General features: G+C 38.5%; 1 protein-coding gene across 1 annotated transcript; it reads right to left on the bottom strand.

Moving 5' to 3' along the window:
• Positions 1–869: 869 nt before the first annotated feature.
• FBXO32 (F-box protein 32) lies at positions 870–25,428 on the bottom strand. Its single transcript, XM_072410667.1, has 9 exons — positions 25,270–25,428; positions 18,146–18,255; positions 17,939–17,988; positions 17,543–17,635; positions 11,993–12,086; positions 10,076–10,260; positions 8,792–8,974; positions 7,157–7,300; positions 870–6,885 (listed from the first exon to the last, which is right to left on the bottom strand). The coding sequence occupies exons 1-9, from the start codon at positions 25,380–25,382 to the stop codon at positions 6,796–6,798; spliced, it is 1,062 nt and encodes a 353-aa protein (XP_072266768.1). The 5' UTR covers positions 25,383–25,428; the 3' UTR covers positions 870–6,795.
• Between the last annotated feature and the right edge of the window lie 1,801 nt (positions 25,429–27,229).

Below are 27,229 nucleotides of genomic sequence, written 5' to 3'. Positions count from 1 at the left end.
AATCTGACGTATGTACAGCGCTCGTTCGTTCATGGATTTGTCCTGGCAGATCCACAAATGACGCATAGTGAAGGGGAGAGTGCCGTTCCGTAATTCTCCTGTTCCCCTTTCCATAAAGCAGAACGGCACTGTATGTACAGAACTCATTCAGTCTTTTGTTGTTGGAAAGAATCGTGAAAGATCCTTTCCAACGACAACTATATGCGTGTACGTAGCTGAAGAATAAGGTCAGAAATTGTAAAGTTGTGTGCACATTAACACTTATAGTATGGTAGTAAAACATTTTTTTTTTTTAACTTCATAAAGTTCCATATTTTAGACCAGAAGAGGTACAACTGAGCAGTAACAGGGGACAGAAAGGTTTGACCTTGATTGAGGGTCTTTTGGGCGATATGGATTACGGTGTCAACTGGTCGTTCTTCTGCTCTTCCCTTGACTCTGTCTATTGATACTTTGGCAAACCTGGGTTGTGATTGCAGACTAAAAACCCCAAAATCCAATTACCATGCCTGAGGGCTTTACTGTCAGCCAGGTCCCAACAATGCTGATGCCACCAATGGACAATAGAATGTGAGATGGTTTGGTTTGTATGGTTAGGTATGTGTACAATGAACATTGTTATCAAATACTTCTATTTGCATTGAAACACAGCTTTCATACATGCCATATGTTCAAATGCAAAAAGAAGCAACAAGGTTGCAAAACACATCTCTATAGGATGTGCTGCATCCAAAGAAAAAGTCAATGGATCTTGAATTGCGATTACTGTTAACATTGGTAGTTTTTTGTGTTACCTGATGGCTGCTTGGAATTTCAAACATGGTCATTGTTTTTTATACTTCATTATTGAATACGTTCATAGAGATTAACATGTTTCAGCACATCAATTGTATTTGGCGGGAATAAAGCATTTTTACATTAAAAAAAAGGTACAAAAATGTTTACATGAAATACTGTATTCATGGAAATACCATAAAACCTGGATAAAAAACACTGTACATAGAATTCACAAAACTTACATTTATACCATCAGCTCAAAGTGCTGTAATGCATTGTATGGAATTAAACAGCCCACACATATACATAATATATACATTTTTTCTACTCATTATTCATAATCACACGTTAATAAAAATATTACAGTCGGCATGTCTCAAGAAATGCATTTTACGTCATTCGCTGGTGTACCCTAATTACACAAACTGCAGCAAAATTATAACAATATAAAATCATGTTATGAACACATAAAAACAAAAAACAAACAATCAGACATCATAATATAATTTCATTTTTTTTCACAAAAAAACATGCAGTTCATTAGCTTCCCCCCAAAATTGATTTTAGATTGTGTTAATGACAATTCTGGAGCATGTCTATACAGGGAGCATCATCACTAATGCTTGTAGTATTCCAAAAACATGCAGTTAGGTTAATTGGTTTTCCCTAAATTGACCTTAGACTGTATTAATGACATATGACTAAGGTAGAGACATTAGATTGTGAGCCCCTTTGAAGGACAGCTAGTGATATGACTATTGAATTTGTACAGCGCTGCATAATATGTTGGCGCTACATAAGTACTCTGTTATTATATGATGCAGTACTTGAACCAATAGCCAGACCAGAAGACTATCATGTAAGGAGAAGGTGATCAACCTTGTTTAACCTCCAAAACAAATCCTACTCAGGGTTTCACTCCTGGCCCTTACAGAAGAACAGGGGGAAACCAACCGAAGTTGAAAAGTGAATTCTAACAAAAGTAAAATTCCATCTACCAATATCAGATCTCTAAAAGCATTAGATTTAGCAGCAATATCCTGAGGGCAGAGATGTGCCAACATGCCAGTTACCATTGATTTTTCTGGCAGTACTTCTGCACAAACTAAATGGCATTTTAGAACATGCAATAAAACAATGCTATTGTTCTGAGCCTGGCTGTAGTTTCAAGGAAACAAGAGTGGTTTATTGTTAAGAACCAAATTAAGTGTTCTTTAGGATTCTCTTCTTTTCAAACAAATAGAAGAAAAAGTTATTGGACTGACGAAGATACAATTTTAGGAAAGTAAAAGTTGTTTGGTTTTGCATCAACACAAAGCATTCATCAGTTTGTATTAGCGTACATAGTAACGTTGCCTTCTTCTTTTAGAGGTTTCACAGCTATAAGATTAGTGGTATTTGTCAAATAATGATTAAACATATCATTTCAAGCACACACAAACCTATTTGTTAAGGCAGTGCATAGAGCCAAAAGCACAATAGGGTCCAGTACACACCTAGGGGGCCATCAGTGAGGAACAAGGGGTCCCTTCTGTACCAGGCCCTGAAGAGCTGGACTTACAATGCTGGAACTTTTAGAGCTGGATGACAGGGGACTGGGAGGCCTGGAAATTTCCAATGGCGCCCATGTACACATAAGTAGATCCACTGCACATACATGTTCAATATTCTGTCCTGATCCTGGACTGGGATGGGGTAAACACAGGACAGATACGAGCTACCAACTGGATTGTTGGCACACGCAACACGACACAGTTCAATTTTGCCAACATGTCCAGTGAGGACCCAATTTAGTTCATATATATATACGATCACCTGCCACCTGACTGTCAACCAGTCCTTGCAATGCATGAAACCATTAAAAGCAGATCTTTGTTCTATAAAACATAAACCATTATGCCAGAGTTCTGCACACACAACAAAAAGGTGAAGCTTTTACTAAACTCATCAGTCTGCTGCAGACAAAATAATGTCCTCAGTCTCCTTTTTACTGGAAATACCACCACAGCATTGATTTACTTAAGAACTTTAGGCTGTTCACTTAGCAAACTGAATTATTACCTTGCAAGGAAACGTTTCCATTACCCTATGAATAAGGAGAACATTCACTTTGCAAGGAAGACTCAATCACAGGTAAGAATGTTTTTGCTTTTTCGTGTTTGGAAGGTTGAAGTCAGCAAACCTTTACTTCATACATTAGGCTAAGTGAAATTCTCTTTCATGGGTATACATTGCACATTGCTAAGTGAACAGGTTATATTCCTTTTAGTAAATCAATCCAATATCATTTTTATCACAAGGAGAGGGGCTGCAGAAGGAGCGGATATGTGTCACACATTGTGAACAAAGTCCACAGACACCTGAATTTTTATTACTTTGTCATCTCTGAGCCAGCATCTCAGTCCAGGAATTATATACAGATCCTAAATAATGACGAACAAAGATGGATCTGTGCTACTGGAGAAAAGTAGATGAAGGCATTGCCAGGGGGTACTTACACCTCCTGGCAATAGTGTTACACTATTACTTAGCATGCATTCACTCAACATGAATAAACATACTGCATGCTATTTAACTTTCTGAGTGTGTTAACGTTTCTCCAAAGTGTGCATATCTTCTAAGAATTTCCATCAGAGTGGAGATTATTGGATGCCTTATTAAATTAGCTGAATTATCAGAGTGCAGATTATTGGATGCCTTATTAATAAACTGAATTATCATACCTTATTAAAGAAGATTACTCCATCTATATCATGTCAATATATACATAAATCATCACAAGCATACTAACACACAATAAATATAAATGTAAAAAAAAGTGCATTTATGTGAACATATTCATATTATTTGTGATAAAAAGTGCTTTCTTACTCGCTTCTATGGAACCAAAGCTACTTCTTTTTGTATAAGACACTGAGAATATTACTAAAGGGAATTTGTCATGAAAGAACTACCTCTGCTGATCTTCTCTACCTTCTGTTTGTTCTCTGGCTGTCATGCTTGATTATGTTATATATATTAAATCTCTGAATCAGAAGAAAAGCCAGCCAGGATCAGAGGTTGGAAAATCCCCATTGATTTGGATAAGGGACTCCTGGATAAGCTAAATTCCAAACTCCAAGCAGATGGTAAATGCAAAAATTAATGCAAATCTCTTCTACTATCATTTCACCAATATTCCATGCAGATGGTATCAGCTTCTTGCAACCTGTTATAAAGGAAAAAGCAGTACTAGCCAGGTGAGCTGCATGCAAATACACTGACAAGGAGCAAGCTGATTGGAGGAGAAAGTAGAGAAGTCCTTATCAGTCTGCAGCTTTTCTTTTACTGTCCAATCGAAATGCTGGGGTTGAGGTCACCATTGTATTCATTAACCATAAGTGGTGATTCAGTGATCTTGTGCAAATCTGAGGACTGGGTGGACAGAAATACAAATCTTTGGCTGATTTCACTCTTCACTCTCTCTCTCTCTCTCTATATATATATATATATACAAATAAAATGTATTTATATATTATCTGTGTATTCTGCTTAGAGTTTGAATTTTCATATAAGAGTTGGTATAGGTAGCATGGCTATTTCTCTAGGTTCCCTTTAATACTAAAAACTACAAAAAAGTCAATCCTAAACCACAGATCTATACACGAATCAGAACAAATATTGTCCATATAGATGAAATATCGAACATCCTATAAAAAAATCACTTTCTAAAATCGATTCCCTTTTTCTTTTGTCATGAGGATACATGTCAAGTTTTTTTCACATCCTTACAAACAAAATTTCCTTCATAGGAAGCTGAACCAGAAACACATGTTGCTTTTCAAAGAAACAATTTACATTATGAATAGATGATGGTGTTTCTGGAAACCAGCCATTTCTTATTGCATTCACTGGGATATATTTTTATTAGTATTAGACACTTCAGGGCTAGTTCACATGGAGAATGAGGTTGCGGTGCAGTTATTGCGTCCCCGTGTGAAAACCGTGTCCACAGTTTAGACAAGATATGTGGAGTCCCACCGATGGCCCCCTTAGGGAATGAACGGGGGCATAAGTAGTTAAGTGCTACCTGCCTAGTGTTTAAAACCAACACAGCTGACTACAATGGCCTCCAATGAGAATACTAAACAAGAGGTCAACTGTTTGCAGGAAACTATTCACATCTACAACCACTGCCTCCAGTTTAGATTTCAAACATTTGTTTGATATTTTAAACATTTTAGTATTACTACTAATTCAGGCCAAATTGTGTTTCAGGTTTACTAGTGATTTAAGGGGGCATGAACCTCAAACCTTTTTCCAGAATCTGTATAAACTAGGCACATTTTTGCACATTGTGCAAATTAAAACAATTGTAGTGGTCTCCTAACTGCTTCACTTCATATGAATGCCTTCCCAGACCCACACAGTTCCAACCAAGCCTTCCAATGGCATTTTCATCCATTGAGCGCCATCTTTAGTACTATGTACTCTTTGCGATTAGCCATCTTTAGTACTATGTACTCTTTGCTATTAGCCCACATGCCTATATTTGATTGTATTGCACTGATAAAGCAGAGCTCAAAGTAGATCTAAACCCAAACTGGATGACATTTATTTTGCTAAAGCACTTCAAAATAAAAAAAAATAACAAGTAGATATATAAAAAGATTACATGGCATTTGTTTAAGGTCCTCTAGCCATTTATAATATCCTACTGCCTTTTTCTGTTTACATGCACTTGCATGTACCTCAGTTGCAGATCCTTACCCTGGATTGGTTTGCTAAAACTGACAGCATGGAGTCATACCAGCACATTGCGTATTGGCATGGCTTCTCGTAGTCCCCACCAGAGTTGCATGTGACAGGGTGGTAGAACAGCACACCTTGGAGACAGGTGTCCTTCTCACAACAGGACAGCACGTAACATAACATGGGCAGCATGGTGGCTCAGAGATTAGCATTCTGGCCTTTGCAGTGCTGGGTCCCAGGTTCGAACTTGGCCAGGACACTATCTGCATGAATTTTGCAGGTTCTCCCTGTGCTTGTGTGGGTTTCCTCCGTGTGCTCCGGTTTCCTTCCACATTCCAAAAACATGCAGTTAGGTTGATTGTCTTCCTCCCAAGGCTGACTTTAGACAGTGATAATGACATATGACTATGGTAGGGACATTAGATTGTGAGCCCCCTTTGAGGGACAGTTAGTGACATGACTTATTGCGCAGCACTTTACATGTCGGCACTATATAAATACTGTGTAATAATAATTACAGGAGGTGCCTGAAGGACCTTTATGATAGAAACACCATGTAATATTTCCCTAAAATCTTATTTTAAGAATATAAACCACATTTGAAATGACATTACCTCCAAAGCTTATATGGACTTTTAGTAAATGGGTTAGATCTATGTTAATTATAAACTAACTTGAATCTCCTCACAACACAGTCCTTAACAATAGTGTATTTGCCCTACAATATATCCACCAGACTCACCCAATAAAAATAATAAAATCAACAAGTCCTTTTAAAACATTCACACTTTTCCTTTTCTACATCGGGCTGGTCAATGCTGAGAAATGGACAAATTCTAATGGATAGAGGGTGTCATATAAAAGAGGTAGAGAGATGTGTGGCGTATTCGACATTCTGTGGGTGGAGTGCTGAGAAATAGCACAGTTTATCGGGTCATTTGAAAAAATTTCCGATCAATTTAAAGCGTCTTCAATAAAGCAAAAGTTCTTTGATATTCACAGGCCATGAATGCCGAGACTTCCTATTATAGACCATCTCAGCTCCTTGGATCCAAACCATCTAGTCTACAATGACTTCTTTCCTCCCAATTGTCCTTGGCCAACACTTCAAGAAGTCCAGCCGAGTCTGGTAGTAAAACACTTTCCTTGGACAGAAGTGTCAATAAACTTTGCCTTCTTCCACAAGAAATATCTGTGGCTTACGTCATTTTTAAAATATACACTATTCACAGTTTAGGTTTTGACCTAAAATTGTTCAGCTTAGTTTGGTAACATCATCTGAGAAGTTCAGAACCGGAACAAATTGATGAAATCTTGTGGGGAGAGAGACACCAAGCAACTTTCTGGATTGTTTGCTGTGCAGGGATGCTCTGTACCCTAAGGGTGAAATACAAGGAATTTGATGAGTTTTGGGAAAGGGGTGAATAAAAGTATCTTCAGTTTTAGCTCTGCTGTAAAGTAATTACAAGAAGAACCAAGAAACATTCAGATTCTTACACTCCTAATAAACCAAAAAAATATCAGGATGTACAAATGCTTTTTGAAAAACACATAATTATAATAATTTGTGTATTTTTTTTTTTATTTGATAAGCTTTAACCCTGTATTGTATATAGACATCTGTATAAAATACAAATTTTTTTCTCACCCTCCAGGACAGGATGTGACAGTGTTGGCAGAACTGTAGTGTTTCTCCATACTGCTCCCTCCTGGGGTAGCACCGCACCAGTTTGAAATACATTTTCTTCCAGTCCAGAGTCCCCTTATCAGATATGATAAGCCTTTTACGGATCTAAAATGAATAGAAAATAAAAACAATTATGTTTTTTTAACAGAATTCAGCTTTCACACTGATATTCTATTGTAAAAGCTGCTGGATGGCATCACCATCACAAAAACCAATGACAGTGCCACATAGGTCAGAGAGGGTAGTCGCACTGCACAATGACAGGAGAGGCAAAACTCTATGGCCAGTTAGCATGACGCAAATTAACTTTTTGGTAGTCTAGGATGATTTTTACTCCCCCAATGCCCCAGCCAGCTATAAGTTCCCCGAAAAATACCCAGACCTTCCAGATATGAATGCACATTTGACACTTCCTCCACCTCTCCAAATTGCAGTGGTGGGAGAGGCCAGAACCTGAGATTTCCATTATTGATAAGCTAATCAACCTCAAAACCAAATAAAATGTAGTTATTAATAATGATAATAAACAGGATTTATATAGCCCTAACATTTTTTGCAGCACTGTATATTAAATAGGGGTTGCAAATGACAAAAAGATACTGACAGAGACACAGCAGGATGAGAGGACCCTGCCCTGAAGAGCTTACAATCTAGCAACTTGTGGAGAAACCCTAGCGTTCCACTGAACCCTGTGGACCCTTGTTCATAATCTAGAAGATTTCTCCATAATGCAGTGCTCGGAAAGACCAGATCCCATTATTGACATTAATGATACACTAATGAACTTCAAAACCAAATAATGTAATTATCCTGAATATTGACAGAAATAATTTTGTTCAGCCTGCCAAGAGGCATATATTTTACAAATAACAATGGCCAGGATTTCTGAATTGTTGCACAATTCTGCACAGATCTATTCTTTCTTCAGTCTATCATTTTGTAGAGATGCCCAATGAAATGCAAAACAATTACTTTTGTATGCAAATATCAATGACTTGAGAGTTGATCAAACTGTAGCTGCAGAGTTTTAATTACTCATTTTCAAGCAAGTCCAATTTGCATACTATCTGCATACAAAAGTCAATTCTTGTGCATCCCACATAGCATCTTTATATATAGTTATCCAATTATGATTTTTAGTTTTATTAATGCAAGGTGGGCCAGGCTAGTCAGTGTGGTACTTTTATTCTATGACATATAAATATGGAGGGGACATTATATTGTGAGCCCCTGTGGAAGGACAGCTAGTGATATATAACTATGGATCTTGTAAAGCGCTGCAAAATATGTTGGTGCTATATAAATACTAGATAATAATAATAATAACCCTTTTGATTTACCTAAGGGCATTCATTTCTTGGACAGTCATCAGTTTATATTTCAGCTAAGCACAGCCTGTAACTCAATAATTGCCTCCACAGAGGAATTCAGTGATGTGTGATGAACAATAATGGGAACAATCTGTCCAGAAGAATCAGCACAATATGTGAGAGGTCATTGGGCTGTATTAGAATAAGCGTCTTTTGTCGTAGCTAATGCAATGCTATTAAAACTCAACAAAAGGGTTTTTTTGTGTGCCCAGGGGTGTCCGGTTACCTGGCGTTCTGTAAAGTGATAATGGCACAGCTTTTTCCACAACAGACGGTCCTCGCTGAGAACTTGCAAATCCGAGGACACTTGACCCAGGCAGACAATGTCCCTCCCATCCGTTAACCTCTGTATGATGTTCATTTGCAGACACAAGGGGAGATCGGTTAAGGTCGTTCCCTTAACAGCAGGCTAAAGATAGAAAAGACAGTGCGTTAAGCTCTGAGGAATGTAGAAGGCTGCACAACAACACTGCACTTCTTTAGCTGTAAATATGCAACTTCATGTCATAATAGGAGCAAATTGTCAGCAGAATGGGTCAGTAAGACAGCATCTAATGTCCATGGTGCCAGGCCACCCTTGAGGACCATTGGGGTCCACCCATTGGAAGGGATAGAAAATATTTTCCTATCAAAAAAAAGAGGCTTAAGTTGCTGACTTAAAATACAAGTTTTCTGGTTTTCATACTAATCCAATGGCTTTGTACCTTTCAAATCACTGACCAGGAACAAGCATAGACTGAGACTGAGTTTTATTGGGACTTCATGTTTCCAAAGGGTCCATCAGTGGGCACAATGAAAGTCTATGATTTTTTGGTTGCCAATTTTATTAGTGTCAATTGCAGGTAGAAAAGTGGCAATCTGTTACTCTATTTAGATTAATGGACCTTCTGATCACCAATTTGAAGTATGGCAATCAAAGTACTGATCTCCACCTTAAAAAATCTGATCACATTAATGTACACACCTTTGTGTAATAAAAGCAGTGATCAGAGAGCAGTGACAAGTAACCCCCCTTATTGATATGCTGCCCACCCCTGCAAATTACCATTCCATAGACATCAATGAAGACATTTGCTCCTGCAGTACCGGTTCTGACCCTCACAAGTCTATGGAACCTTGGTTCACAGACATAGAAAGCTGACACTCGGCCCCGGATTTATTTAAGATCTCCAAGGCTGGGGAGAATACACTTTCATCAGTGAAGCTGGGTGATCCAGCAAACCTGGAATGGATAGCTTGATTTTAGGATATCCATTCCAGGTTTGCTCAATTACTCAGCTTCATTGATGAAAGTGTATTCTCTCCAGCCTTGGAGAACTTTAATAAATCAGGGCCCTAGACCTGTACCATCTGGGTTGCAGACAGGCCAAGCCAGTTGCACAAGAATAGTAAGAACCTGCTAGGGGTGGAGTAGTTTACTGTTCTGGGGGTGCTAATGAGAGGAGCTGGGAGATTGTCAAAATATAGGCTTAATAATGGTTAACAATGTGGCTGGTAGGTGCCAACTTACTCTAGTGATCTGGATGTTTTGCAATTGTTGCTGCCAGTCCAGAATGGTCTCCATCCTATGGACCCAGAAGTTAATGTTGCCCACCAGTACAGATTTGCCCAGTCCTTGCACCAGTGTGCATAGTGATGAATACAGAGTGTGCAGCAATTCTTTTATCAGGCGAATATTCTGCTGATCCTTCAGAACTGCAAAACAAAAATGTAAAACGATGATGATTAATAATATTAAATAAACAGCATAAAATACAAAATCATATTCAGCTACTTATATATATGGGTAGATATTGCTTTATGTGAGTACATCACAGCTTTCTTACACATGGTTTGTTTTATAACAGTTATTAAATTGTTTCCCCTTTTTTGTAACTCTCCATAGTAAGGAAGAACAAGCATTAATGTTATTATTCCTGGCAGCAGAACAACATCTCTAAACTTTTTAAGGTGACTGTTTATACCAAGGCTTTCCAACGCAAATATTTATTTCTCCTGATTTGGGGCCCCTGGATTCCAACCACCGAAAACATCCTGAACTTAACATCATTGTAGATCTAGAGCGGAGGGTAAAGCTGGCCCTGTAGTACACATTTTCATTATCCAATACTGTACAGTGCTCAACCCAGAAATTTTTTTAAGCTGGGTGGGAAGAAGTTTTAGGTGGGTGGCAGCCCCTGTATTGTGACCGAACTCTTTGGTAACCACCCAAAAACAGCCGGGTGGGTGCTAAAAAGTGCTGGGTGAAGCGCCCTGCTAAAAGTGCCTGAGGAGAACTCTGCTGTATGAAATGGAGGTCAAACAGATTTACTTAGATTCACTCAAAAACTCAAACTGGAAACATTACTTTGTTATTATTATGTGTCCCACTGCACCATAAACGGTCATCTAATTTTATATAGAGGAGAGAACAGTTAAAGCTTTTGATATCTTTGTCCCTATTGAGGGTTAATCCCCTATAAAGTAAAATTTTAGGTAGGTTTTCTGTGAATGTTAGGCAGTATGACCCCTAACAACCACCAGCCATGGGGAGCAATGACCATCATGTGAAGTCCCTGGCTGAAAGGCAGATTCTCATTGGCAGGTGGTACCACTCCAAACAACCACCATCCAATGAGAATGCTGCAAACAATTTTGTCAAACTTTATTAATGTTTTCCAACCCTGGAGTTTAGGTTATCATAATTAGTAAACTTGCATGCTGGCTTCTGAGGTTTGTTAGAAATAAATCCTGATAAATATATCAACTCTCCTCTGCTCTAAAACTCAAAGGAAAAAATGTAATTAAACATGTTTAGCTGTAGCTTGGCATTAATATTTCATATTTTTCAAAGCCGTCTGTAAAAGAAGAGTAATGATCCTCAGCTGGCCTACTGCCGTCAACTTTGATCTTCACTTTCTTGCAGATGGTGGAAAAATCAACAACGTTCAACACTTTCAGTTGTACCGGATGCCTGTCTCTGTTTGCAGTGGTTCCACCTGTTAAACATAGCTTTTCTCAACCTTTTTACACGGGGGGAAGCCTTGAGAAAACTTTCAGGTCTTCAGGGCCCCCCCGACAATAATATTAGGATCCACAACATGCAGTAAATTAGCATGGTGGTCAATGGGAAGAATGTCACCCTTACAGATAGCCAAAATGATCATTGGTGTCAGTGAGAGACACAAATTATTAATTGCTCAAGGAACCCCTAGCAACTTGTAAAGAACACTAGTGTTCCACTAAAACCCGGTTGAGAAACACTGCTTTAGTTTTTTCCAGGGGGGTCTGCAACATTGACAAAGCACAGTTCCACTTTTAGCATGCTAACTAAGTTATGGTTGCCCTACAAAGAATTGCAATTAATGAAGAGCACTCCCTTAGCCTCTATACAGCACAGGATGTACATACCATATATCCACCCCTGAATAGTGTGCGGTGCTCTTACCTTTCTGAACCACCTTCTCCAATATATTCATGTAGTTCTTCTGGGCAATGCCACTCAGAGAGGTCAGCTGGGACTTTGCTATCAGTTCTAGAAGCTGTGGGGAAAAAAAAAAAAATATTTGTCAGTTTGTCAAAGGAAACCTGTGGCCTTTTCTAAAAAAAAAAATCCAATATACATAGAATGCAAATCGGCAAATACTTATATCAATCACAAACTATTTTTCCTTTAACATATTTAAAATTTTTTTTAAAAACTTTAGATTTTAACCGACATCATATTTTGTATAAATTCCAATGTACTATCTTTTATTTGATACAGAGAACTTCAATATATTTGATTTTCCCAAACATCAACCTCCTGATATTTAATATCTCTTAGAAGAGAGGGTGGCTGGCACAATGTGTTGTCACAAGGAAAATAACTTCTATATGAGAATGTAAACTTCTGCTTCCAGCTGGCCGACCCGTCATCAGGTATCAGACACTTGTGGCTGTCAGTCATCCAGCTCAGCGACATGTGACTTGTCACTTGTACTGGAGAATCATGACTCAGTCCCCGATCAACTTCCTTTCCATTGCATGTGCCAACAGGTTTACCCAGAAAGGGCCGGCACCAAACAGGTGGAACAGATGGCTGCTGGGTTCGCTTGGGTTCACCGAACTTCTATTTACCTACTACACTCCTGGCAGATGTAAAATAAACATAGGCTAATGCATTTACCATAGTATATAGTTATAGTATATATGGTATATAGCATGGTATATAGTTATTAATATTGATTTGTTAAATTTTATTAGTGTAGCTGATATTGTCCTGGTAGCAAGGTCATGCAGTTCCATGTATAGTAAAACTCAGATTGGGAGAGGAACGGTAAATATTAGAGGGAAATCGCTTGCTGATAATCAAAATGCATTAGGGAGGAGAAAACAGAAGGTTGCCTTCATCGGACTGATGCTGCTCTTTCACTGACCAGTCAGAGCTTGGAGGCAGGGAGGTGACCACGTTGTATTGTAAAACTTCATAAGAGAAAGTCAGGTCATCAACCTGCCTGTGTTGTCTAGCTGTATAAATCTCAAGATTGGATGGACAGAAAAACAAATTCTATGGCAGATAAAATATAGGGGAACTCTTCCAATAGGGATTTCCCTTGCTGAAGAGATTTTTTCTTGCTGAAATAAAAAGTTCTGACCATAGCTATACTTTAATCATTGAATAGATTCTTGTAGTCTAGATTAAGGTTAAACTGTTTTCTTTGTTATTCATTGGTGAAGTGTTTCTGGGAATGTGTGTACTGTTAGTCACATATTCCATGCAGTGACTCTTTCCTTGCATAACCAATGACATTCCTCATCGAGATTTTAGTTATAGGTTATCAGCAGCTGGTTAAAGTGTCATGTGATTGAGCCGCAGAATGCGTACTCAACTGTCGGGTAATCCTTCATGACAGCAGGGTGTTATTTATATGTGTGTACATTATAAGGTAATATTATATATTGCATACTGTATATATGTATTTTATATACAGTATTATATATAGATATATATATGCGGCTACTTTGCCATTTGTGAAATGTTGCAATCGCAGATCTGAACAGGGAGAAGGTATCAATATAATACCCAGCACGTATTACTGACTGCTCTCATTGATGCCTAAATGTATTGCCATCAGCTAAGCAGAACTGGCCAAGTTCTCCTCCTGTGCAGCACTACAATGGAGGAAGCAGAGTTTAGAGCTGCGTACAGATATAAGCTTCTGTCTTTCTTGATGATTTCCAGTGACAGTACAATAATGTACACATAGCACTGTTCAGTTCTATAGAGAAAGAGGAGGAAGAGCAGGAAGCACCCCACTGTGTCCGCCTCCTAAAAAGACAACAGTCATCCCCATTTATATAGACAATAGTTCTTCTCAAATGACAGTCATTTGGAGCAGTCTTTTTAGACCTTTTTTACCATGAGGGAACCCTTGAAATAACTAATATTACTACATACACAGCTCACAGTATATTAGTGTGGTGGGTAATGGGGAGATTTCCTCTTACTTTGCTGATGAGATGAATGTCAGCCTACAGATCGCCAAAAACATCATTGTCACTTAACCCGAGAGGAACAAATTGTACACTGGGAATCCCTCTGGAGGAACCCTGATCTTGAGTCTTTACATAGCAAGTATGTAGTGCAATGTAAGAATATAATGGACCTGAACTTTGAATATTTTCCTACAGGTCTCCCCACCCAAACTTTGTGAATGGGTAACAGAACACTCTCTCCTATTTTATTAGCATTCGCCTGATGATGGCACACACCTGACTGTCTCCTTGTACTGTTTTACATGGACTGCAAGGGGCTGTCACTAAGTTCAGATAAAACATTCCTGCATGTATCCAAACACAATATAAATTCTCCCTAAAATCACAGTATAGGTAAATGCAATCTGCAGCTTGCTTATGCCAGAAATGTTTTTTGATGATAGAGAGTAAAACTTTAACACTGATTACATAAATAAATTATTTCTCAAAAGACATTTACTACACTAGAAAACTGACACCTTGTTTCAACAATAACAAAATATATCCAGATTTTGATTAGATTTTGGATCAGGCAAAAATGTTTAAAATGTCTTGAAGGGAAATGTTGACAGGCTGATGGATTTATTTTGGCATATAAATTAATGAGGGGGAATATTTCTTCTATTCTTGCACATTGTAGGGTATTGATCGGCTGAACTGTGAAATATTATGTAATATTGTTCTGCCAATAGTTCGAATCTTGGCTGGTGGTGAGAATCCAAGTATAGCAGATGTTTTCCCAGGTCAGAGAGAATGGCAGCCAGCTGAGCAATATCTGCAATAGAACCGGGGTTTTATGACCTGGGGTGTTTATAAGTGTATATCCATGTGAAATGCAGCTTACTTTTAAAGCCTAACTCCAGCCAAACTTTTTTTTCTTGGTTTTTGATAGAACGGAGAAAGGTTACCATCACGGTCAATTTTTTGTACAGGCCTGCATGATAATACTTTATGTAAAAATTAAAAAAAGTTTATGGCCAAAAATCTTTTTTAATAAATTCATCCTATCAGCCTTGTGCACCCAATATTAGGCAGAAAGTGCCCTCTACTGTGTCTCTATTGCCTTAGCTTCTTCCATTCCTTTGCTTTTATTCTCCATTTTTACTCTCTCCCTTCCCATTCAATCTCCCTTTTTTCCTACCTCTTCTCTCGCTTTCCTTTTTTTTCTCTTTTTGCTCTCCAACTTTTTCAGTGCTAATATAATAATGTGTTTCAGCAATTGGGACTAGATGTGGTGATGCTTAGGTTTATAGAAGGGCACCTACTTAGTACACTTGCACACTGCAATAGTACAATGAACAGGCTAGAAGCAGTGTAATGACACAACAAGCCTGGCTGAACAAAATCCCAAATATAATAGCGGGTTTACTAGTTCATATATAGATGCCTTTCAGCTATTTGAATAGGTCTTTAAGGACATCATATGTTAAACAAACTATGGAAAGTGTTGCTCCATCGTATGACACATTCTTTATACAACATACAGTGTGCAACAAGCAGCACAATGTGTACATAGGGCACACTATTATTTATGAGGTGTGTGACCTGATTTGCTGCTGATAGTATTGTGACATTAAAGGAAATACACAGCTTTTGACAATAAACAGACACTGCCATCCTGGCATCATTTCAGCTGTGTAAATTACATTTTAATCAGGCCTGCCAAATCCTAAGTAAATATTGTTACTGGGAAGCATTCTTTAGCCAAGAAACTTTTGCCTGTCCTATATTAAAAGGTTTTGGCAGCTACAGTGCCACAGTTGTTTTGATGTCACACACACAACCCAGTTCGTCAGTATAGATACACAACGTGGTACACTGAAGTATATAGCTTGACATAGAAAGGTTCTATGTTGGGTTAGTGAACCTGTGCTAAACCTACAAAGGGGAAGAAAACAAATGGAAATGCAAGAAAAAGAACAAAATGATGAGACAAAGTAAAGAAGAAAAATAGGAATGGGCGTAAAAAGAAAGATGTGAAAAGCAAATGAAACGAGTATGGAAGATGAAAATAGAAAAGGGAATGGAAAAGAGGTAAAAAAAGGAAAAAGAAAGAGGGAGGGAGAATAGAAAATTAAAAAAAAAACGGAAAGAGAAAAAGAAAAGAAAAAAGGAAAGCAGAGGAAATGGTATTGAAGAAGCAGAGGAAAAAGATAAAAAGGGAGGAAGAGAAGAAGTGTAGAAGAAAAGGAAAAAGGGATAATGGGAGCAATGGAAGAAGGAGAGGAAAGTAAGAAGAAAGGAAGATGGAAAATTAGGGAAAGGGAGGAAAAAAAAAGAAAATGAAGAGGGGACTAAAAGGGAAGTGATAAGGAGAAAAAAGGGAGCAGAAGAAAAATAGACAAGGAAAAAAAAAAAAGGAGAGCAAAGGGAGGAAGAGATAAAGAAAAAAGGACATCACTGGAGAATCTTTTACATGGTTATTTTTAACACCTTGTGACAGAATTTTTTAAACTAATTGGGTTATTTTTTCAGACCTCATCGTGTTTGCATGATAAACATCCAGTATTCTTTTTTAGCACCAACATACAGCCAATAAAGGGACAACATACAGAAAACACAGGATGTGAGGGTTGGTATGGAAATAATAACACTGGGGAACACATTTCTTGTTGAGCTAAATCTTACACATGCCCATTTTTTTGCTATCACACCCAGTTTTTATACAGGGTACCCTCCATTTTTGTCAAAAAATTTACAATGAAAAATTAAAGTAATAACTTGAATGTACTGTTTATTTAAATTTCTTTTGTTCATACAAAGGATTTATTGTTACTCTATGACACTTTCTTTACAGTAAAATATTTGAAAATTAATTGGGTAAACAATAAAGGTAAAAATGTACGCTTATAGCTTTTTCTAGAGTGTTCAGTGTTAGGACAATCCTACCAGATGCACCAACAATAGTCAGCCATCATATGTACATCCCATCTACCCTGATACCATCCTTCCATGATCTTCAAATCTTGGTGGAATCGTTCACCTTGCTCATCCACTGACTGCACCAAGGTTTTCCGGGAAGTTAGAAAGATGGCTATGCAGAAAATACACCTTGATGCTCATATTGCAACCAAGCATTTTCTAGCTCTCCAAGAGTTTCTGGACAATTTCTGTGTAATTATTTGCTCCTGTGTTTCTGAGAAAGTCCTTGATAATGGCCTTGAATGATAATGGATTTGAATCAAAACCAACTACGTAGAGCAGCGCATAACCTCTGACCACACTGTCTTGTGTTTAAATACAAAGCCTATCCACAAATCCACGATACAGTAATCATATTAGTTTAAGCAGTAGAGAAAAAACCTGATGTGATAGAAGAAAACCAACTGCACTTTCAGAATCAGCATACCTATTTTAGTGTAAATAAGCTTACAAATTGAAGTCAACAAAAAATTTGTTCAAAATTGTTCCCCAGTGTAATATACATTTCTCATAGGAAAAAGGACAGACTTAGAGAAAATGAAGTGCCATCTCTACTCACCCTTACAACATAGTTGAATTTTCGGGAGTCCAAGATAGCAGTGGAGAAATCTAATCGGTTGAAAGCCTCGCCGAGGGTGCAGTAGCCATGGCGCTAGAGGTGGAAAAAAGAAACAATGACCCCACTAGAAATTCATTCTCGGGAAAATCAGCAGGTCTAGAAAGGATGTAATGTATATGGTCTAACGGGAATCAATTATATTGTTTTTCTATAATGCAGAATACAGCAACAAAGAGAAGAGCCTTATGGGTGGCTGTGTAACAGAAAATCCTTTCTTCTGTGTTCACATTTGATCATCAGACCCATACAATACAATCCATGTTTTCCAGACCCAGAAATGTGGAAATTTATATACACTGGATTCTAGTAAACAAAACAAAAAATAAATCTGCTTACCTCCTTGGTGCTTCCTTTGTGCACATAGATCCACTTTTCTTGGTAGAAATCTGTTTACATAATGTTGAAAAAATAGATTTATTATGGAGAAGGAAGTTAGTATATTTAGTAAATGTATTGTGCCGTAAATTCCTAAAAGCATAAAACATTTATCCTAAATTGCTCAACATATTACTGCAAATGCAGCATTTCTACACATGGACTTACACTGAGTCTTTGTGTTGTTATTAAGAAGATCCTTTCTCCTCTTCTTAGCAGCAATGTCATAATTCAGGTTGTTAAAGAGGTTCTCTTTATTGTTTTCCACATTGAAATAGCTGGAAAAGGATACAAAACAAGACATGTTATAAAATATATGGAAAAGGATACAAAACAAGACATGTATAAAATATATAGTATTATGTCTACATGTAAGACAGGACACTAACTGTATATGTGCATACATGGATATGTAAGACACTATGACTGCCCATAATTGGTAAAACAGGTCTGATCAATTTAAGACCCACAATCCATGTTATGGTTACATTCTTGCCTGTGAAGATTTAGGGTGACATTTTTATGGACTTGGGGTCAGAATCTACAAACCAGGGTGGGTCTAAATTTTAACACACATCTTTTTTAAGAATTGCATTGCTTAAAACCCTCCTTCATTACCAGCCACTATTTTCTAGTTTCACATTCCTTTAATTGCAATGATAAAACATTGAAGCAAAAAAAAAAAAAAAAGAAAATGAAAACAGACACAACAGTGGTATACAAGACCAAGATAACTGAAGTCTTTCAGGGGTTGTGGTAGGATAAAAACATTAATTTGTGGCTTCATCTGACAAGAAGAGTCGAATGCATAAATAAATACATAGATGCAAAATGCAACGTAACAATTGTTTTTACATTATATTGCTTTTTGCTAAATGATACTACTGCGATGATTTACTGATGAGACTTAAACTTTGAATGACAGACCTTTTGTAACTATGTACCTGAAGCAACTCGGGGGAACGACAATGCCATTTGGTACATCCATTGCTTTTGGCTGTGATATAGCTGGTGATAAGACTGGCAGAAGCATGATGAACCAGCTTTTATGAGTAAAAACACACATTTCTGGCAATAATTTTACCCCTTTGTATACAAGTTCCTTCAGGATAATGCAGAGATCTATGATATTTTATGCTGCATATTATAAATGGCACCCTCTGAACTGCATGGGGAAAACACAAAAACTGATGGAGCACCAATGTAAAGCAGAAGTGCATTTCACTGGGTTTGGGCAAAAAACCCCTTGAATTCCAAGTTCTAATGGGGTTGCTTAATCCAAAACCTAATGAATACTTATTACTAATATTATTTTTATTATTATTAACAAAAGACTACTCAGTATTCTGTTGTAAATGAGGACCAGAAAGAATATGTGTGCCAGGATACTTTGTTTTACTTGGAATGACTCAAAGGATTACAGGAAAAGAACAACATACTGCTGTATACAGACAAGTCAGGACATGCTATTATATATCATCTAACAGCATTGCATTTACAGAGTGTTAATTCTTGTAGCTTACATCCTAAAGGAATTCTAAATGAAACATGGAGAACGTCAAATCTGGCTCCCCCATCTAAAATTGCTAATTGCTTGGCTGTCATGCTGATCCAAAGGCTTTAATACTTTTGTGGTCACAGCTCCAAAACAAAGTCAGAGGAAGTCCTCATTTAAATGCTTATGTGCTGAAAGAATGGAGACCATGGAAAGCCAGAATTAATTGAGCAGTGGCACCCAATAAACCTCAGCCCAGGTTTACTTTAAAATGTATGTCCAGCCAAATCAGGTTTTTAGATATTTTTTACAGCTCAGTAGGTTTCCTTTAAATTGACCCTGTCTCTCAAGTAAAGGCACATATGTAAAAGAACAAAGTAAATGAGCCATTTTCAACCACAGGGCCCTCAAGAAGTTGCTTGTGCTTTGGTTAATTGACATCCCATTTGATGGTGTCTGCATATTTCTACGCCCAACACCACTTAGCAGTGGCAGCTGATTGATTCAAGGACCTTGGGTGGTAGTCTTTAAGAGTGGCATTCTGACCATTACTGTAAGGGGCATTTTCCACTTGGCACAAATTAGTAGCATAAAATTATTTCAAGGGTGCCCCTGGGGTAAAAAGGACCAATGTATATAATTACCTTTACCACTGCCTGCCCAATGGATTGCAACCTTGATCCTGAAAAGTGTTCCCCAATCCATTGGAAAACCAACTTTTCCAGCAATGAGAATCCCATGGGTCCCATTTAGCTTTCAAAGGTTGCTCCTTCTGACCTCCATGTTTTCACATTTCTTAGCATCATGGTCACTTTAGGAAGCAAGCTAAAAGAAAAAAAAACTTACACTTTAATGAGGTCCTGTCACTTGGCTATTCATTTCAACATCAATCCCTCTATTAGAATATATAAGCATGTGTTGTATTATAGGAATATTATTTACCTGTAAAAGCCTCACTTATGTAGACAATTGACGGAGACTGCTGCCATCTTGGATTTGATGCCAGCAGCCCCAGCAGAATGATTGAAATAACTCCAAATTTTCCACCTTGCTCCTTCCACAGCTGCTACATAAAAGTTTATGTAGGGAGGGGAGGGGCAGAGGAGTTGGGCCAGCACAGACTAATTACATATTTCCAGAAGAAAAGAACTATGGCTGCAAGGAAGGAGAGGGCTCTGCAAGAGAAATAACTCTTCCAGTAGTTATCACAATTCTTAGGAAATGTGAAGCCACATTGCAGATCAAAAAAAAAATTATGAAAAAAAGCATTGCAAATAATTATTTAAAATACCTTATATATTCTGTACTTTTGTCTGCAATTTTTTAGGTTGGCTACAAGTCCACCTAAATTCCCTAAAAGCCATCCAAAATCATATATTAAACATATTTTTCTTTTAAATAGGGAATCTAGTAAACAAAAACTAGACAGACATAGTTGACTCTGCGGGTTTTACACTCAGATAGAATTGTTTATTTGGTATTTTCCTCTAAAAGTGGTTACTATTAACCTGTTATGCCACCTCCAATATCGTCACAGCTAACACAAACATGCCCTATTGATCTAGTCCAAGGCAGAAGTTCTTCACAGTCCTACAAGGATCATGTTCTGAATGTTACTCAGGTCAGGCTTATGAATTGCTTCTTTGTTATGCAAAAATTGCTCAACAATAGCTTACATAATACAGCAAACTGGCAGCAATATGCCAGTGCCAGCTGAGTGCTTTAAAAGACCATTCATGGCATAATAGGGCTCCCTTTTAGCATGGCACCAATCCCAGGCAGTGAGATGGTTTGTCCCCCCCAGGGGGGTTACTGGGTCTGTAATGGTTGACGTCATGGATGAATAGTACAGGTGAGTCACACAGCAAACAGAAACTGCCTGACAATGATGGGTATCAGTGAACGGCACAGGTTCATCGCCTTGGCAGTGTCATTGTTCGGGAAAGAGGAGAAGGATGAGAACACTAAAAATAATTCATTAGGGACCTCAAGGATTTTGTTACTGAGAATTCGGTATTGACCAAACAGCCACCAATAAGATGCACCTATCAGTTCCCAATGGAGGCGATTTATTTTCCTGGTATAAGTCGCTGTTATAGAATTGACCATCTGACTACATTGGCACCAGAATGCTGTTTGTAGTTCATGTTGTGAAACACAACATGCAGACAGTAAACCCGCTTTTGTTTCAGGAATGTTCTGGACTATTTTAAGCAAATGGAAAGTTTTCTCAGATGAATGTATTGCTTTCCACAACAGCCCGTCAGTCATATACCGGAGGCACAGGCTGTCACAATGCCGCAGGCCGTTTTACACTTTTAGACGCAGAGTCTACAAATAACATCTTGTTGTCTAGAAAGACACATAAAGCACAAGAAGAAATTGAATTCCATTACTGTGTGTGATAGGATGTGTGGGGTACAACTGTTCCTGGGCCCAGAAGGACAGGGTCCCCATTAATACTTCTTCCTGTGCTGCAGCCCACTAATAAATTGTGGGCAGAAATAAACAAAAAATTGCTCCTTCCTAATTCAATGGCGGATGGAATGGGGTAGGTATTTCCTTACACCTTAGCCCTAAAGAGTATATTGACCTAAAGGACATTGCTATTAGCTGTTCCAGACTTCCCAATGGTGTGTTTTTAAAAATACTGCAAGTACAAAAAAAAATACCTATGGATACTGCCTGATATTCACAACTTCTGTAGTGAGCTGACAACTTTTCCCTTGATCCTCTGAAGTTCCAAACAATATTGTCACCATCTCTCCCTGCTGAAATATAGACGTCCTACTCCTCTTGTCCTAATTTCTATGGACCTATTTACGGTGAAAACTGGACATTTGCTAAAATAATGTGTTATTTATACAAAATACTACTATCTCCAGTTTGCATTATTTATAAAAGTGTCATTTGTTAGAAAAGATCATCACTTTTCAGCCTGATCTTAATGATCTTTTTGATCATTGTCCAGTATGCCATATTTATAAAGCATTGATTAGCCTAACTGTAGATCACCAAAGAGCATTTCCCACTTTAAAAATAGAGAATGTCATAGGCCATAATAGGAATACCTGGTGATTAGATTTTTAATTAGGTGGAGTCACACATTTTCTGCTTTTTGTTTTTTAAATAAATGTATATCTCTTCCTTTGTTTCACTGTCATCACTCCCTCCCCTACCAACTACCAGATACTCTTCCTAATCTTTTGTTTTTTAGTGGCAGAATTGTCAGCTCATTGCAGGAAGTTGAGATCCTAATACATTTCTTGCAGGATCAACAAGTATTTTTCAGGACTTGCAGCACTTAAAAGGAGGAATACCATGGGGAAAAGTGCAGAAATGGGGGACCTGACTTAAATGATAAAATGTCTTTAGATTTAGCATACGCAATCACGTTAAAGTATGATGGTAATTTTAAAATACATTTGGTTTAGTGTAATATCAATTTTCAGATATAACCTTTACTTTTCTCAAAAATACCTGAGAATCACATCCTGACATAAAAATATCCTGCACCCCTTTGCAGGGGCATTTAGAGACAAAATAGGGCCCTGGATATATATAAAACAGAAGTTCCAAATGCACAGGTTTCCAGCACTCCGGAAATGTATCAGTTTGGGCCCTAAAGAACTATGGGGTCCTGGGCAACTGCTTAGTTGCCCTTACCAACAAATCGGGCCTACATGTTGTTAGAGGCCTGGAATTATTATGGCAACTTTCTTGTTGCCGTAGCAATCAGTCAGCTTCTTTGTTTATTATCCAAACTCGGCTGTAAAAATGACATTCAGAAGACAATGTTTAGCTTTTTTTTATATTATTTACCTATTTTATGTACCTAGGGCTTGTTCTGCATAGCAGCGGAGGGCCTATTTTTATTATTAAGGCTTGTTCTGTATAGCCAAATAGGCCTAAAATCCTAAATGTACCATTCAATATAAATGCAAAAAAACGGACATAAAAAGTGTATAATGTTTGGAATAGATTTACTTTTTCAGGAGTATTTATTGCTGCCTAACACGGTACATCATGAAACAAAAGCGAGCTCGGCTTTATTGCGTCACGTTATCAAACTGGTGAACTGCTGAGTGTCAACGTGATCTTGGATCAGAGACAGATCCTCTTTAAAAACCGGTGTCACAGCAACACGGAGCTCTTCTAAGATCCTGAGTACACAGCTCAGCTGCCAAGAGATTCTGGGCAATGTCATGCAGACTGAGATCTGTTCTGAGCCCCTGCCATAATCCGGGCCCTGTGCCAGGGCGGCGCCACCTGCTGGAGGGAACATGTCACTAGTCACATGCTTTGCAGAAAAGAAACACAAATAACATGCAGCGTTGGGAGCCAGTTTAGATCACACACAGGCAGCAGGGATGTCTAGAAAGCTCCATGAGCCAGGGTTGTGTTTACAATATCTGACCGGGTCAACATAGAAAGGAGAGCACTGCGTCACAAGCTGGTCTGTGATAGGGGATCTATAATATGCGACACACACGCACTTCTTTTACAACAATGCAAACACTTCTAGGCACAACTTGCCCAGAAAAGATAAATCCTGTATATTAAATGATTGGCACAATCAACAAGGCCGTGCAAGGAACAACAGTGCATGGTAACCCATGGCACCCGAAGTTCACCTTCATCAGATATGGGGGTGCATGCTCTTTCTAGGGCTCTTTAATTTTATTGATTATCCTCACACATAATAATACATTTATATTGAATATTTCCCCTCTGCAATCCTCCTTATATACGTGAGATTCTTTTACAAAGAATATCTAAACCCTGGAACAAAATCTGAATATTTTGCAGCTTACTAGTAAGGACTGCAATCAATATTTTTGCCTTTCACGACTTTTTTTTTCCTGCTGATGCACTTCCTTTGTTATGGTGGCAACACTACCTGTACTGTTTGTATAACGGAGCAGTGTTGTCACCCTAGGATATGACTAGAGAACTCCTATTCTTCTCCATAGCACGGGGAAGGATTTGTAGTCAACATTAGGAAGGGCAGAAAGGGCAATTATGACATAGCAGGGCAATTATGACATAGCACAACAATTCTAATAGGAACAGACCAAAGGGGAGCAACTAAAAAGTTATTGTTAAAGTTTATATATAATTTAATGATGCATTTTTGGATCTATATAAATAATGCAGGTGTTGTAATCAGCAGAGACGTAATGCTACCTTGTAGCACTGGGTTCCAGCAATGGCATTTAATGTACAGCTCTGCATAATATGTTGGCGCTATATAAATACTGTTTATTATTAAAAATATTAATAATAACAATAATAATGGCATGTTTGCTTACCCCTGTTTACTTTCCCCAGCCAATCCAAAAGCATATACCAAAGCACTCAAAACAAGGACGGTCTACGTTGCCCCAATGCAACATTGCATATTTCGGAAGTCAGCGGCAAAGAATACCTGAATCTGATTGGCTACCACAGCTGCATTTTATTTTGCAGCCCTGAATAATAAACAGATTAATTATAACAGGAACATCACACAAGTTAATGTTCTACAGTGTTCCAGAAATTCTTGGCATTATGTACAGACAACAGTTACGGTGACACAAACAATAGTTTAGGGTTACACAGACCAGGGAAAGATTACAGCCTGGTAAACCGGTCCCTGGGGCAACAATAAAAATACATTTTCCTGGAAATATCCCAATGAACTTGAGATTTTTTGCAAATTGTTTTAAAAGCAAAAATGACAAATGTTATCGCCAAAGCTGGCTTAGCCTATTGTTCGCTGGGATTTGTAGTTCATCAGATTGTCTTTTGCGCTCACCTGTTGATGTCACCAACGTAATTGCTGTGTTCATCCAAAAAATGCTTCCATCCATCCTCGGTCTTGACCCAGCTCTGCCCAGGGGACCTCCAGTCCTGTCCTAGGAAAGGCATTGTTGTGCTGGCGGATCAGCTGATTGTCTCTGGTGTCAGTCCTGTGTCAGTGTTTTCAGTCTAGTGTTCTCAGGCTGTGCTGGGTTATTTATAGAGCAGCCTTTGTTGCCGGAAGTGCTGAGCCCTCCCCTCCTCTGACACGTGGCTTTGTTTATGCTGCAGCTTTGTTATTGCAAAATTGGAAACTGGATCCATGGCTGTGTCCTGAGACCAACAGCTGCAGCTTTGACACATTATTGTGTGTCCCATCTTCATGCAGAACAGACCCCTTCTCTGCATCTCGCCCCTCTCTTGTATTTCAAGGACATTCCTGATTTTTAAAGCAGAACTCGCATAAAAAAATCTACTTTTTTTGTTGAAAGCCTTCCACTAATGTACTGCACCCAGCAAAAATCTGCAGCCAGACTCATCCATCCTTCCCACTGCTCCTCTTCTGCTGCATCTCTTTGTAGTTCTCTTCATTGGCTTCTATTTCACCTTAGAATCAAATTCATCTCCTGTGCTTTGCCTTCAAATCCCTCCTCAGTTCTTGTCCCACTTACCTTTCTGCCCTGATAGAAAAATACTCCCCCAGCCACTCTCTCCGCTCCTCCAATGACCTACTAATGACTTCCTCACTCATAACCTCATCACAAGCACGGCTACAAGACTTCTCTAGAGCTGCCCCAACTCTCTGGAATGGTCTTCCTCGTCCTATTCGGCTTGCTCCTACTTGCTGCTCATTTAAAAGAGCGCTCAAACTCATTTTTTCAAACTTGCCTACCCGTTTTCTTTTGTCTCCTAAAATCCTCACTACTTCCCACCATTCCATATCCCCCTCCTATTGTATGTTACTTCCCCCATCACTTAGATTGTAAGCTCTTCGGGGCAGGGTCCTCTCCTCCTCCTGTGTCACTGTCTGTATCTGTCTCTCATTTGCAGCCCTTGTTAAATGTACAGCGCTGTGTAATATGTTAGTGCTATATAAATCCTGTTTTTTAATAATAATAATAATAATAATAATAATAATAATAAAAAAGCCTGCGCTGTTTTGATTTCTGTCATTTTCTTCCAGGTACTTGATAATGTCACCTAAACTTACACTGCACATGCGCAGGATTGTGTGGGGTGTCTTTCTATTGGTTCTTTAGACCGTATGTAGACAACTGAGCATCGGTCTTACTCTGCACATGTGTAAGATCGTGCACCGGGATGTTTATGGTTCTGTGACGTCACTGATGATGCATTGTCTGATCTTGAGCATGTGCAGTAGCAGCAGCCTGCAGCCTGTAACATAAGGATAGGTAGTGCTGTATAGTTTTTTTTTTTTACAAAGGTGATCATGCTGTAAGTTTTGTTGACCTTCCTCATCATTTTTCCATCTTGGTGTTGTTGATCTCCTGCAGCTTCTTTCAGTCCCTTCCTTTCTACATGCGCTGACTCTGACAGTGGCTGTACCTCATTACTGTGAGAAGATCACAGTGTGCAGGGAAATAAGCAAGGAGAGGAGAGGAGTCGGTACAACTGTGCAAGACTGAAGGGGGGGCTAGAGGGCAGATATAATAAAGAGGAGCCTGGAGGGCAGATTTAACAAAGGTAAAGCAGGAGGGCAGATTTATTAAAGGGGAGGCTGGAGGGCAGATTTATTGAAGAGGAACTGAAGGGCAGATATAATGAAGAGAAGGCTGGAGGAGTCGGTACAACTGTGCAAGACTGAAGGGGGGGGGGCTAGAGGGCAGATATAATAAAGAGGAGCCTGGAGGGCAGATATAATGAAGGGGAAGATGGAGGACAGATTTTTTAAAAGGAAGGCTGTAAGGCAGATTTAATTAAGGGGAGGCTGTAGGGCAGATTTAATGAAGCGAAAG

This window comes from Pyxicephalus adspersus, chromosome 5 (assembly GCF_032062135.1).
Source record: "Pyxicephalus adspersus chromosome 5, UCB_Pads_2.0, whole genome shotgun sequence".
Taxonomy (NCBI): Eukaryota; Metazoa; Chordata; class Amphibia; order Anura; family Pyxicephalidae; genus Pyxicephalus; species Pyxicephalus adspersus.
The sequence above is the reverse complement of the archived record's forward strand: the minus strand, read 5'-3'. Positions and strand labels throughout refer to the sequence as shown.

Coding starts and splice junctions, on each gene's coding strand:
- FBXO32 (XM_072410667.1), bottom strand. CDS start 25,382: ATGCCTTTCCTAGGACAGGACTGGAGGTCCCCTGGGCAGAGCTGGGTC. Junction 18,256..25,269: donor TACGTTGGTGACATCAACAG/GTGAGCGCAAAA, acceptor ATCCTTTTCCAG/CTATTTCAATGTGGAAAACA. Junction 10,261..11,992: donor GGAGAAGGTGGTTCAGAAAG/GTAAGAGCACCG, acceptor TTTGTTTTGCAG/TTCTGAAGGATCAGCAGAAT.